The sequence below is a fragment of the Schistocerca gregaria genome, chromosome 4 (genome assembly GCF_023897955.1).
Source record: "Schistocerca gregaria isolate iqSchGreg1 chromosome 4, iqSchGreg1.2, whole genome shotgun sequence".
NCBI classification, from domain to species: Eukaryota; Metazoa; Arthropoda; class Insecta; order Orthoptera; family Acrididae; genus Schistocerca; species Schistocerca gregaria.
Window position 1 is genome coordinate 684,567,592 of NC_064923.1, and position 15,505 is coordinate 684,583,096.

Consider the following 15,505-nt stretch of genomic DNA (forward strand, 5'->3'; position numbering starts at 1 on the left):
TTGGTTGTAGCCCCCTGACTACACAGGGATCACTCTGCTGATGCCAGCGCCGTTAACTCCCCACGTATGCCAAGGAGTAGATGCCTATCTCCTTGGGGCATTGGGACTCCCGGCAATGGCCATCCTGCCAGGTGGTCGTTGCTGAGGCTGGGTGGCGCCCGTGGGGAGGGCCCTTGGTCAGAGTAGGTGGCATCAGGGCGGATGACCCGCAATGAAGCGTGGTACATCATTTCTTGCTGGCGGCCAGCCGCCAGCAGTCTCTAAGCGTTCCAGGGCTCAATACAACGCAACTACATATGACCCCAAATCGTTCCCCTCCCTGGCTACACCATGGGAGGAACGAAAGACTAAGGATGCCAGCGAATCATACTCGCCCCGCTACCTGGTGTGTACGAGAGCTGATGGTGAATCCTTTACATCCATGAAGCCTCAGTTCTTTGTCGAGCACTTAGAGGACAAGTTCGGGGAGGTGGAGGGCTTGTCCAAAATGCGCTCGGGCTCGGTTTTGATCAAATCGGCGTCCTTCGCCCAGTCCCGCCGGTTACTAGATTGTAACAAGCTGGGGGATGTTCCGGTTACTATCACGCCCCATAAGAGTCTTAATATGGTCCAGGGCATAATATTCCATCGGGACTTTCTATTGCAGTCCGATGACGAGCTTCGCGCCAATTTAGAGCGGCGAGGTGTCCACTTCGTCTGGGGCGTACATCGTGGTCCAAGGGATAAGCAGGTTGTCACCGGTGCCTTCATCTTGGCCTTTGAGGGTGATACTTTACCTGAGAAGGTCAAGGTGATGGTCTATCGTTGTGGCGTCAAGCCATATATCCCTCCCCCGATGCGGTGCTTTAAGTGCTGGAAGTTCAGGCATATGTCTTCCCGCTGTACTTCCAGCCTCACATGTCGAGATTGTGGACGCCCATCACATCCCAATACTCCATGTGCTCCGCCTCCCATCTGTGTAAACTGCGGAGAGCACCACTCGCCTTGCTCGCCGGCCTGCAGGATCTTCCAGAAAGAGCGCAAAATCATGGAGTATAAGACCCTGGACCGACTGACATACACTGAGGCCAGGCAGAAGTTCGAACACCTCCATCCTGTTCGAATGACTGCCTCTTACACCGCGGCTACTACTGTTATGGCCCCATTAGCTCACCCTCAGACTGCCACCTTTCAGAGCCGGAATGCTACACCTGCCCCCTTGATGGTGGGGGGCACTTCACTCCCTGCTGCTCCTGCTCTACCTGCCTCAGGAGCAGCAACCCCCCAACCATCGGGGACATCAGTCCCCACTTCTAAGCTGGGGAAGCCTGAAACTTCCCCGGCTCGAATAGCACGGAAAGGGTCCCTTGAGTCCCTTCCTTCCCAGGTTTCCGCCTCTGGGAAGGGTGACGTCAGCCAATGGAAGAAAAGCAGACCAGCGGCTGGTCGCAGGGCTTCCCGCTCCTCCTCCGTCCCGGAGACTGACTCGCTGGAGCCCTCCCAGCCAATGAAACCCAAGGACCAGAGAGACAAGACGAAGAAGAAGACCTCTAAGGCCAAGGACCACGCGGTGGCATCCACCCCACTGCTCCCTACAGGCTCTGCGTCCGAGGATAAGGTGGAGATCCGGGCGTCCACTGAGGACCTGGATCTCGCCGGACCCTCGGACACCATGGAAGCAGATTGTACTGGTCCTCCATCGGTGGCAGCAGGTGACCCAGTGGCGTGATCTGCCTCCTCGGCCCCTTCACGCCTTTTTCGGACATGGACAAAGCGATACTCCAGTGGAACTGCAGCGCTTTTTTCCACCACCTCGCTGAGCTTCGCCAACTCATCAGCAGTCACCCTTTCCTCTGCATTGCCCTACAGGAAACTTGGTTTCCGGCAATGCGGACCCCTGCCCTACGTGGGTATCGGGGTTATTACAAGAACCGGGCAGCTTATGAGAGGGTATCTGGTGGAGTCTGCGTCTACATCCTTAACTCTGTCTACAGCGAATGTGTACCTCTTCACACACCTTTAGAGGCTGTCGCTGTAAGGATGTGGATGCCTCAGCCTATTACTGTCTGCAGTTTGTATCTTCCGCCAGATGGTGATGTCTCGCGTCATGTGTTGGCTGCATTGATAGCACAACTGCCTCCTCCTTTTGTGTTACTGGGCGACTTTAACGCCCATAACCCCCTGTGGGGTAGCGCCGCAATTACTGGCCGGGGTAGAGGTGTCGAGACTTTTCTCTCGCAGCTTGACCTCTGCCTCTTAAACACGGGAGAGCCGACACATTTCAGCGTCGTCCATGGCACATTTTCGGCCATCGACCTTTCTATCTGCAGCCCCGGACTTTCACCATCCATCCACTGGAGTGTCCATGATGACTTATGTGGTAGCGACCATTTCCCCATCTTTCTATCACTACCACAGCGTCACTCTTCTGAACGCCCCTCCAGATGGGCTCTGAATAAGGCTGATTGGGGCTTGTTCTCCTCTCTCGCCACTATCGCACCTCCTTCCCCTGACACCATTGATGCGGTGGTTCAGTCGGTCACCACCGGCATCGTTTCTGCGGCGGCATCTGCGATTCCCTGTTCATCCGGGTCCCCTCGGCGGAGGACTGTGCCTTGGTGGGCGCCCGAGATCGCAGAGGCGATTAGAGATCGCCGGCGGGCTCTTCAACGCCATAAGCGGCACCCGTCCTTGGAGAACCTCATCGTTTTTAAACAGCTCCGTGCCCGTGCCCGACGCCTTATTCGCCAACGGAAGCAGGAGTGCTGGGAACGGTATGTTTCCACCATTGGCGTCCGTACCTCTGCATCGCAGGTTTGGGCTAAGATTAGGCGACTCCATGGCTATCGGCCGCCTGTCTCTGTCCCTGGGCTTTCGCTGAATGGAGTGGTGTGTACTGACTCCGACACGATTGCGGACCGGTTAGCAGCGCATTTTGCTCACTGTTCCGCATCTACGAATTACCCACTGGCCTTCCGCTCCCGGAAAGAGCGGTTGGAAAGTTGGAGGCTTTCCTTTCACACGCGCCACGCGGAGTCGTACAATGCTCCTTTCAGCGACTGGGAATTCCAGAGTGCCCTATCTGCTTGCCCTGATACGGCTCCTGGGCCAGACCGCATCCACAGCCAGATGCTGAAACACCTCTCTGTGAATTGCCAGCGACGCCTCCTAGATGTTTTCAACCGCATCTGGGTTGAGGGTGTGTTCCCGTCTCAATGGTGAGAAAGCATCGTCCTCCCCGTGTTGAAACCTGGCAAGAACCCGCTGGAGGTGGACAGCTACCGCCCCACAAGCCTCACCAACGTTCTTTGCAAGTTGCTAGAACGTATGGTGAGCCGGAGGTTGAGTTGGCTCCTCGAGTCTCGAGGCCTTCTGGCTCCGTCTCAGGGTGGGTTCCGTAAAGGCCGCTCTGCCGTCGATAATCTGGTCTCCCTAGAGTCTGCCGTCCGTACAGCCTTTGCACGCTGCCAACATCTGTTTGCCGTCTACTTCGACATGCGGAAGGCGTACGATACGACTTGGCGATATCACATCCTGGCCACACTTCATGGGTGGGGTCTTCGAGGCCTGCTCCCGATTTTTATTCAGAATTTTCTGTCGTCTCGTTCCTTCCGCGTGCAAGTTGCTGCGTCCCATAGTTCCTCCCGGGTCCAGGAGAACGAGGTCCCACAGGGGTCTGTCCTCAGTGTCTCCCTGTTTTTAATTGCGATCAATGGGCTCGCTGGGGCGGTGGGATCGTCCGTCGCAGCTTCGTTGTATGCAGACGACTTCTGCCTCTACTACAGCTCCGCTGGCATTGCAGTTGCTGAGCGCCAGCTGCAGGGCACTATCCGCTTGGCGCAGTCGTGGGCTGTAGCGCACGGCTTCCAGTTTTCGGCCGCAAAGACCTGCGTTATGCATTTCTGCCGGCGTCGCACGGTTCACCCTGAGCCACGTCTTTACCTTGACGGTGAACCTCTTGCTGTGGTAGAGACGCATCGGTTCTTGGGACTGCTATTTGATGCCCGGTTGACTTGGCTGCCTCATATTAGGCAGCTTAAACAAACATGCTGGCGGAATTTAAACGCTCTCCGTTGCCTTAGCCACACCGGATGGGGTGCCGATCGGTCCACCCTTCTCCGGCTGTATCAAGCGCTGATCCAGTCCCGCCTTGATTATGGGTGTGTGGCTTATGGTTCGGCATCGCCATCAGCGTTGCAATTGCTGGATCCCATCCATCAGTGTGGGATCCGACTCACCACAGGAGCATTTCGGACAAGCCCTGTTGACAGCTTACTTGTGGAGGCTGGTGTTCCTCCATTGCGCGACCGACTTCTGGCCGCTTATGCTGCCCACGTTTGTAGCTTGCCAGGGCATCCCAACTACCGTCTCCTGTTCCCGCACTCGATCGTCCATCTTCCAGACAGGCGGCCCCGGTCAGAGTGTACGATCGCGGTTCGCATCCGGGCTCTACTGTGTGGGATTGAGTTTTTTCCTCTCCCGCCTGTATTCCGGGCCAATCTCCGTCTGCCCCCTTGGTGTGTGCGCCGACCATGCATTCGGCTGGATTTGGCACAGGGTCCGAAAGACTCGGTCCCTCCTCCGGCCCTCCGCCGCCACTTTGTTTCTCTCCTTGCCGAGTTTCCCGGATCTGCCGTGGCCTATACCGACGGTTCGATGGTCTCTGGTCGCACTGGTTACGCTCTTACTCTAGAGGATCATTGTGAGCAACGGTCGCTGGCACCCGGGAACAGTGTATACACTGCCGAGTTGGTTGCCATCTATCGCGCCCTAGAGTATATCCGCTCCCGCTCAGGTGAGTCCTTTGTCATCTGTAGTGACTCCCTGAGTGGTTTACGAGCTCTTGACCAGTGCTTTCCTCATTCCCGTCTGGTGATGGCCATCCACGAGTCGCTCCATGCTCTTGCCCGTTGCGGCCGCTCCGTGGTCTTTGTTTGGACCCCAGGTCATGTCGGCATCCCGGGCAATGAGCGGGTTGACACGCTGGCTAAACAGGCAGTGAGTTCACCGGCTCTGGAACTCGCCCTTATGGAGTGTGATCTCCTGTCACTTTTGCGCCAGAAAGTGCTTGGTGCCTGGGGTGACGAGTGGCGCACCCTCCCCACGCCCAACAAACTTCGGGCGGTGAAGGAGACGACCGGTGTGTGGTGCTCCTCCATGCGGGCCTCTCGGAAGGACTCTGTCGTCCTCTGCCGGCTGCGCGTTGGCCACACGTGGCTGACGCACGGCCATTTGTTGTGCCGGGAGGACCCACCGCTATGTCGCTGCGGGGCAGCTCTGATGGTGGTCCACATTTTGGTGGACTGCCCGCTTTTAACAGGACTCAGGCAGACGTTTGCGCTGCCTGATACCCTCCCTGCCCTTTTATGTGATGACGTTGCTATGGCGGACCTCGTGTTGAGTTTTATTCGGGCAGGGGGTTTTTATCGTATGATTTGAGTGTTTGTCCTTTTCTTTCCTGTATTGACTTGGGCCTTTGGCCTGTGGTTTTAAATTGTGGGCTTTAGTGTCATTTGGTGGTTGGCTTTTCCTTATTTTCATGGTCGGCCAACCACCTTCACACTCGGTGTGATTTTAGTTCCGTTTGTCTGGTCTTTGTCTGTCTTTCTTGTATTGTGTCGTCCCTTGTCTCAGTTCTCCGTTTTTTAACGACTGACAGTTTTTATTTCGTGTGATTTTATCGTGGAACAAGGGACCGATGACCTTAGCAGTCTGGTCCCTTCAATCCCACACCCAACCAACCAATCAGTCAATCATCCAGACTGTGGCCCCTGTAACTACTGAAAAGGCTACTGCTCCTCTTCAGGAAACTCATGTTTGTCTGGCCTCTCAATAGATACCCCTCCGGTGTGGTTGCACCTACGGTACGGCCATCTGTATGACTGAGGCACGCAAGCCTCCCCACCAACGGCAAGGTCCATGGTTCATGGGGGGGACTTGGAAATGAATATAAGTAAACAAAGGTTAGCAAGATGGAACCGTAAAGTATGTGCAGGTAGGACTCCCACTGGCCTGAGTTTGGACTTTATTAACGAAGTACTCAAAAAAGTGTGGTTGAATAGGGGGAGGAGGATGTGGCTTCAGAGTGTATGAAGACCATTAAGAAACTAGTGAAATAAAAGAATACCCAGGGAGCAAGAAAACTCCCTAGGATGCTGTTGAAATTTGTAAACTAAGGTAACACGGTAATGCAAGTAGGGAGAAGTACAAATCTAAGGAAATAGTGTGTGGCAACAAGGACATTGACAGAATTATGTGGAGAACAGAAACTAGACGAAATGTTTTGCCTGTAGCGTGTTACTGCTTTTATTATTAGGCAAGTAGTGGTATGAAAATATTAGTTACTCCAGCCGGCATTTCTGTGGCCAGTGAATGGATGCAAATATTTGCTAAAAACAATTGTGACTGTTGTTGCAGGTGGACTCTCTACATATGGATTTAGAGGAGAGGCACTTTCTTCTTTGTGCCAGGTGTCAAGTATTACAATCACGACAAAGACTGCCAGTGACAACATTGCAATGACCTATATGATCAGTCAAGATGGAAGTATCTTAAACTCAAGACCCTCTCATTTTGGCAATGGTATATTCTGAACTATTGTGTCATCTTATTGTACTGTTTTTATGAAAAGTGCCCATACAATTGGTTATAGGTAGTTTCTGCATCATAATTATACACTCATCCCTTAATCTTAAGTTTCAGGCACCCACATTGTGGTGACAGATCTTTTTAAGAATCTGCCTGTACGCAAACAATATCTAAGCAATTCACGAAATGCTGCTGAAGACATTAGAAGAACTGAACAAATTGTGAAAAGCATTGCAGTAATCCATCCGGAAGTGCGAATTACTTTTTGCCATAATAAGTGCAGTCTGTGGCAGAAACCAGTGGTGGCTACACTACAAGAATCATACATGCAAATTTTTGGTTACAGTATTTCAAGCAATTTAGAACAGCTGGCCCTTCGCAAGGAACAGGTGACATATTTATGCATCTTTATTACCTAATGATTTTTCTGTCTATTATTTTAGTTGACACGTGATAATTTATTAGTAAAGGAAGATATCTTCCAAAGAGAGTCAACAAATGCTTAATGTCAGAGTTGACAGTGGCTGCTGTCTCATTTGTGTGTGTGTTTCAGTTGCTCATACAAAATCCATGAACTGTTGTAACTGGTATTTCTTACATGATCTGCCAGTAACAGTCTGCTAAACAATGTATGGTTGTATTACTTGTATTGTGTCTCTGGTGATTTCATTTGTAATTTACATTTGTAGATGTCGTGTATGTTTAGTATATTACTTCTTTTTTTCCTCTTGTGAATGGTTGCGTACATTGTGTTTTGTACTAGATCTGTATGAGTCTACTGGAAATGGCAAGTGTGTTGAAGGTTGCGATACTGCCATTTTGCTTTGACCAGTGACCTCTTCTGTGGAGGTTGTAGACGTAGACTTATCTGTCTAGTTTAGGGGAGCAGTTTTGGTTGTACGGGTATGGATCAGATCCAAGTACACATTTACATTGTCAGCTGAACACAGTAATGACAACACACACCACATAATTATCAAGGTAAGTAATTACGCATTGTCTACCATCATCCACTGTGTGTTGTTTTCATGTTTGTCAAGTGGAATTATGCGCACCACCATAGGTGATGTTGCGGAGACAAGGCTCTTTATTCCTTGCTTTTCACTTACCTTCGAAAAGACCAGTGACCTCTTCTGTGGAGGTTGTAGACGTAGACTTATCTGTCTAGTTTAGGGGAGCAGTTTTGGTTGTACGGGTATGGATCAGATCCAAGTACACATTTACATTGTCAGCTGAACACAGTAATGACAACACACACCACATAATTATCAAGGTAAGTAATTACGCATTGTCTACCATCATCTACTGTGTGTTGTTTTCATGTTTGTCAAGTGGAATTATGCGCACCACCATAGGTGATGTTGCGGAGACAAGGCTCTTTATTCCTTGCTTTTCACTTACCTTCGAAAAGACTGTACGTAGTTCCTTATATCTTGACTACTTACTCATCATTAACTGTTTCAGCCATTTAAAAGGTGATTCTGCACTCAAGCAAAATGTCTCACAAATTTTAATAAGTGAGTTGAATGCAGCTGTTCAGTTTTCCAATAAATAAAGTTATTGTTCCGTGTAATTCAGAAAGTGGATAATTTACACAGACTAGCAAGCTTGGAAGATACAGACCTAACAAAGTGTAACAGTCCTTATCACAGCTGCACTGACAACTGGTGACCCCAACGTAATCTGAGCCTAAAAAACTAAACAGAAAAAACGAGCACAAAATGCAAGTATTGCAATTAGCCACGTTCTTGCTACTGTTCTGGTCATACAGTCTTGTACTTCGGTTTTCTCAAGTGGAGGCAAGTTTTCATGATGCAGATGATTCAACAATGTTTTCCTTGGTAGTGAGCCAACTAGACTCTTAATGTGCTTAGGAAGTTCAAGATATAACCACGCTACTGGTGGAATAATCTTATAGGAAGCTAAAAACTGAGCTCATCCGAAGAGTAGCTTCTTCATGAGAAGAAAGCATCCAACAAGTGCTCACACAAGATGATGTCGAGGGATTGTAAGTTGCCTCAGTACTTTGGGCACTTGCAGAGCAAGTGGACATTGGTACTGTTCCTTACAACCTGTGATGTCACTGGACACCACTACAGAAATTGTGGACCATGTATAGGAGACTATCATTCTCACACAAGTTAGCACCATGGTAGGGCCAAGCAGCGGTCACACACACTGATTGATTTGCTGGTGGTGAAGGTAGACATTCTGTGCAAACAGCTCAGTGAACTACTGTCTCGATGAGGTACCAGCAGGGTCAGAAGACGTAATCATTGCAGATACAGGAATCGATTCTTGAATAACATCACGTCTTGTAAGTTAGGTACCATCAGAAGTTTGGTGAGCAGGTACAAAAGTGCATAAGTCTGAGCTTGTTCTGAAATACCAGTTGCAGTCGAGCTTAAGTGCAGCTGAGTGCTGGACAGGATCACAGTGCCTGTGTATTAGTTACAGGAGGTCTGGACTAAAGGATCTAGTAGATACAGATTTGGATTTGAAGATATTGCTGTGGACCTTGGTTCATCTCTGTTGACCACTGACCATGTTCTTCTTGTCAGCTGCTAACAATTCCAAGATATCAATGATGGAACTCAGTGAGTGGAATTGGACTTCGCACTATGCTGTGCATTGGTCTGGCACTTCACTCTCGTTGATGTCTCAGAGCCAGTCATGAGCACGGATTCCCCACCATACTGCTAGCTGATGCTGGATGTGGTGAATTCCTGACCTGTGGACAGCGTGACAGGCATAGCTTCAATTGGGTTCAGCTGTGGCACGACCACACAGAGTGCCAAACTAATGCAAATGAAGGACTGTAATTATGCTACTATATTACTCCGATATCCAGCACTGTCTAGGCCCCCTGGATCTCCAAATCAGGTGCAGCATAATACTGTGGATTTTATTAAAACCATGAACAGCCCACCAGTATCATGTAGACCTAGACATTTGGCACCAAACCACATTGTAGTAGCTAATGTCAAGTTGCCACATGTTAAAAGAAGGCATTATCCGACCATCAAGTGGCCCATGCTCATCTCTGGTGCACCTGGTTCATAAGAAGAGTGGAGCATGTCGTCCATGCAGTGATTATAGAATGCTTAATGCATGAGACAAATCGGACTTTACCCAGTTCCATTGTTGTGAGATGATAACCATGTCTTATGTGGTGCAACGGTCTTTAGATTGTGCCAAGGGTTATACTCAGATACCAGTGGCAGGAGAAGATATACCAAAAACAGCAATGTTACACCATTTGGGCTATTCAAGAGCATGTTTATGAACTTTGGTTCACAAAATGCATCCCAGACCTGGCAAAGATTTGTTGAATCTGTACTACAAGGTCTACCCTTCTGCTCTGCTCCCTGATGATATCTTAACCTTCTCGACCACCAAAGAAGAACATCAACAACATGTTAAAGATGTGTTCAATCAATTGGAACAGTATGGTGTTATTTTGAAAACAGCCAGATGTATGCACCCTTCCCCACTGGACAAGGTTGTAGTTAGTCCGTGTATATAGAAGCCAAGCACCATCAAAGAGCTACGTCGTTTCCTCAGGAAGCTAAATTTTTATCACCATCATTACCACTGGCAGCAGAGCTACAAGAACAGTTAACTGCAGCACTTTCTGTCTATAAAGTTAAAGGACTGAGGCAGTGAGCTCTGTCTTTGACACTGTTAAACAAAATATGGCGAATGCTGCGTCCTAAGCTTGATGCACTCTTAGTGATGGTGGTTGATGCAAACCTAACAGCCATAGGTGCCATATTACAACAGTGGACAGATGGCTGATGGCAATCTCTAGCCTATTCTTCTCATAAACTGTCGCGATTGCAACAAAAGTGGAGTACATATGACTGAGAACTGCTTGCCGTGTACAAAGCCACCAGATACAGCCAGCTGCAGGTAGACGCGAGAGATTTGGTTGTCTATATGGACCACGTACAGTGGCTTCCGAGTACCTATGTAGGTGTAGATGTAGATGTAGATGTAGATCACCTGTGTTCAGGCAGAATACCATTAACTGTTCACTGTGGAAGTATAATCATCTGGAATTTTATCGTGCAGTTTAGCACCAACATTGAGCACATCTCTGGTGTGGACAACACAGCAGCTGACTGCCTTTTGTGGATCAACAGCATTTTGAGCCCCATTAACTTAAACATGATCACCCAGGTGCAACAGAGTGACCAAGAGGTTCCTGAGTGATGCCAACTCAGTATTACAGTTGCACTCATTAAGAGTCCCCAGTGCAGATGTTCAAATATGTTGCATCGTCTCACAAGGAACATACCAACCTTTCCTGTCAGTTCAGCTTCACTTCGACAGCAGATCGATCATCGGAAGGACAGCTTGTCTGATCGTGCAGTCCTTTGGATGATCTGTTTGATGTTGAAGTGGTTTGTCTGGCTGGGAATGGAGAAGGTCTGCCACATGTGGACATGCATGTGTATGCCATGCCAATGCAGAAAAGGATCTTGTCACATACATGCACCAGCGGGCAAATTGCCCAACATCATCACATGTTCATTGCATGTACATCTCAACGTTATGGGTTGATTACATCCTCAGGTGGTCAACAATACCTGTTGACTATCATAGATTGTTTCACTCAATGGCAGGAAACAGTACCACTGGGCAACCTCTCCCTGAAAACATTAGCCTCTGCCTTCGTGTTCACATGGTTATCAAGATTTGGTTGCCCACTGCCTATGATAACAGATTCGAGCAGGCCATTTGAATCAGAGTTATTAGACAAGCGTACAGCTTTCTGTGGGTATGCCCATCATAAAACCACAAGTTACCAGCCAGGAAGCATTGGTCTGATACAGTAGTGGCACAATGTAAGATTTTGGAGCAAACCAGGAGCTCTACGTGGACTCAAACAAGAGATGGAGAAATACTGTGTAGGAGTAGCAGCAGTTCAAGAGGTCAGATGGATAGGAGATGGTATCATAAAGCTACATTCACATTGGTCGATTTGTCACAGATTTGTGCCTGGTACATGTAGCCAATGCAGTATGGCACAAGTTAAAAGTTCCTGTGACATATACCTGCAACATTGATGTTAGAATTCCGAGAAATACTCTGTTCTGGCACATGTGCCTATATCTGTTTGCTCATTGAATACATAGTCCGCCCCAGTTGCTGAGTGGTCAGCGCGACAGACTTTCAATCCAAAGGGCCCGGGTTCGATTCCCAGCTGGGTCGGAGATTTTCTCCACTCAGGGACTGGGTGTTGTGTTGTCCTAATCATCATCATTTCATCCCCATCGACGCGCAAGTCGCTGAAGTGGCGTCAAATCGAAAGACTTGCACCAGGCGAACGGTCTACCCGACAGGAGGCCCTCGTCACACGACATTTCATTTCATTGAATACATGGCACAAATCTCAGATACATTTTCTACTGCACATGCACAGTTCACAGGCCACCTCGATGGAGCAGCCAAAAAATAACACCATAAAGTTAATCGAACACATTCCCCGATTGTATAAACCAGAACACCAAACACGATGCAGTTTTCCAGCTAGCATGTTTATTCAGTATTTCTGATGAAGAATTGGACATCAAACTTAATAACCTGAGGTCACAATTCCTCCGTGAATTCAATAATGTGCTTTGTCAAAGACATCAGGATCAGCGAGAGAAGAGGTATCTTTTCTAAATGGTATGCCTAAGAATCGTTCATTTTCCTGAAGGATGTGAACAAACAGAGAACAAGTTTATCCATGTTTGTAATAAGTTGGACCATATTTATTTTACATGATTTTTAACACAAATATTTATTTCCATAACAATGAAGAATGTAAATGTGTTGTGTTGTGTTGTGTAAAGAGGAAAAATACTGTTGTTAAAGAGAAATATCTTAAGCTGAATGGAGTCAATTATGCATGATGTGAGAAATTCCAATACTTTGGAGTGCTGGTTATGGAGGAGAAGAGTATAAGAGAAGAAATAAAAGCAAGAATTGCTGCAGAAGCTTACTGGGCTCCGATTAAGATTTTTCAGTTCATGGGTAGAAAATCAAAGGTGACTGTCTATTGAAAAATCGTAAGGCTCAGAAACATGGACAGTGACAGTAGTAGAGGAGGATTTCTTGAGAGGATGGGAGCGGGAAATATTAAGAAAGATTTCTGGAGCTGTGAGTGAGACAAGGCATGGAGAAAACAGAGAACGAGGAATTGGAAGAAATGCACAGTAAAGCCGACTGAGGTACGCAAATCAGGTGTAACAGTCTGAGATAGCTGGGCCACATAGAGAGAACATCAGAGAATAATCTGTGAAGAAGGTCTACAGAGGAAACCCAGGTGGCAGAAGGTGCAAGGGGAGACCCTGGAAACAATGACTGGAGGACGTGGAAAATGATCTGAGAAAGATGGGAGTAAGAAGACAGAGGAAATGAGCAGCAGATCATCATGACTGGGCTGTGATTGTCAGAGAGGCCAAGGCCCTACATGGATGGTAGTGCGAAGGAGTGGAATTGACTTCAACACGATCGCCCAGGTGCAGCAGAGTGACCAAGAACTTTCCTGAATGATGCTGACTCAGTATTACAGTTGCAACTTGTTAGTGTCTCTGGTGCAGATGATAAAATATACTGTGGTGTTTCACAAGGAAAATCCCAACCTTTCGTGCTTATTCAATTTCACAAACAATTTACACAGCTTGAATGATCCTGTGGTCTTTCTCTCTGATGTTGAAGCAGTTTGTCTGGTCAGAAATGAAGAAAGTCTGCTGCAAGTGGACACATGTGTATATGCCATTCCAATGCAGCAAAGTATCTTGCCACATACATGCACAAGTGGGCAAATTTCCCAACATTATCTCATGTTTTGTGCATGTACATCTTAAACATCTCAACATTGTGGGTCGATTTAGTCCATCAGATGGTCAGCAATACTTGTTGACTGTCATAGATTGTTTCACTTGATTGCCAGAAGAAATGCCATTGGACAACAATTTTGAGAAAACATTTGCCTCCGCCTTCGTGTTCACAAGGTTATCAAGATTTGGTTTCCCACTGTGCAAAACAAAAGATTGCAGTAGGCCATTTGAATCAGAGTTATTAGCCAAGCTTGCATTTTCAGTGGTTAGCTCCATCTTAAAACCATGAGTTACCACCCAGCAAGCAAGCGTCTAATAGAGTGAAGACACTGTTGTGCTTCAGCACAACTTGGACGACTCCTCTATCAATTATGTTATTCGGTCAGTGAAATGCTTATGAACCAGACGTAGATGCTTCAGCGCCAGAACTGATTTTCAGCATAGTGCTACGTCTTCCGGGTGAATTCGTCAACACCAATTCTCTACAGTCCAAGAGGTGAGATCTAGCAGATTTTCTGTGTCACTTGTGTGAGTGCATCACTTATTTTCATCTACATGAAGGTTCCAGACATGGCACATCATACTGTTACTTGTATCACAACTTGGTCAGCTGTTCACACTTAACACTTCACACAGACTCTGTGATATCTTCTGTACAAGCTCCATACACGAGCGCACATCATGTGTTACAAAGAGGTGCATGGACGTTAGATATTTCCTTCAATAGCAAGACCATGATTGTTTACCCTCCCCCCATGAACCATGGACCTTGCTGTTGGTGGGGAGGGTTGCGTGCCTCAGCGATACAGATAGCCGTACCCTAGGTGCAACAACAACAGAGGGGTATCTGTTGAGAGGCCAGACAAACATGTGGTTCCTGAAGAGGGGCAGCAGCCTTTTCAGTAGTTGCAGGGGCAACAGGCTGGATGATTGACTGATCTGGCCTTGTAACAATAACCACAACGGCCTTGCTGTGCTGGTACTGCGAACGGCTGAAAGCAAGGGGAAACTACAGCGTTAATTTTTCCCGAGGGCATGCAGCTTTACTGTATGATTAAATGATCATGGTGTCATCTTGGGTAAAATATTCCGGAGGTAAAATAGTCCCCCATTCGGAACTCCAGGCGGGGACTACTCAAGAGGATGTCGTTATCAGGAGAAAGATAACTGACGTTCTACTGATCAGAGCGTGGAATGTCAGATCCCTTAATCGGACAGGTAGGTTAGAAAATTTAAAAAGGGAAATGGATAGGGTAAAGTTAGATATAATGGGAATTAGTGAAGTTCGGTGGCAGGAGGAACAAGACTTCTGGTCAGGTGACTACAGGATTATAAACACAAAATCAAATAGTGGTAATGCAGGAGTAGGTTTAATAATGAATAGGAAAATAGGAATGCAGGTAAGCTACCACAAACAGCATAGTGAACGCATTATTGTGACCAAGGCAGACACGAAGCCCATGCATACTACAGTAGTACAAGTTTATATGCCAACTAGCTCTGCAGATGATGAAGAAATTGAAGAAATGTATGATGAAGTAAAAGAAATTATTCAGATAGTGAAGGGAGACGAAAATTTAATAGTCATGGGTGACTGGAATTCGGTAGTAGGAAAAGGGAGAGAAGAAAACGTAGTAGGTGAATATGGATTGGGGGTACGAAACGAAAGAGGAAGCCACCTGGTAGAATTTTGCACAGAGCACAACTTAATCATAGCTAACACTTGGTTCAAGAATCATAAAAGAAGGTTGTATACATGGAAGAAGCCGGGAGATACTAAAAGGTATCAGATAGATTATATAATGGTAAGACAGAGATTTAGGAACCAGGTTTTAAATTGTAAGACAATTCCAGGGGCAGATGTGGCCTCTGACCACAATCTATTGGTTATGACCTGTTGATTAAAACTGAAGAAACTGCAAAAAAGGTGGGAATTTAAGGAGATGGGACCTGGATAAACTAAAAGAACCAGAGGTTGTACAGAGTTTCAGGGAGAGCATAAGGGAACAATTGACAGAAATGGGGGAAATAAATACAGCAGAAGAAGAATGGGTAGCTTTGAGGGATGAAGTAGCGAAGGCAGCAGAGGATCAAGTAGTAAAAAG

The 15,505-nt window shown here is 47.4% G+C and overlaps 1 protein-coding gene across 3 annotated transcripts in view; it reads left to right on the forward strand.

Moving 5' to 3' along the window:
• The window catches only part of LOC126268207 (PMS1 protein homolog 1-like), a 111,976-nt gene that overhangs the window by 10,594 nt on the left and 85,877 nt on the right, over positions 1–15,505 (forward strand). For all 3 annotated transcript variants that reach the window (XR_007549113.1, XM_049973835.1, XM_049973834.1), the window contains exons 3-4: positions 6,397–6,561; positions 6,676–6,956. Coding sequence is in view for 2 of the 3 variants with exons in the window: in XM_049973835.1 (XP_049829792.1) it covers positions 6,397–6,561; positions 6,676–6,956 (446 nt within the window). In the remaining variant the exon portion in view is untranslated. The remainder of the gene's footprint in view (positions 1–6,396; positions 6,562–6,675; positions 6,957–15,505) is intronic.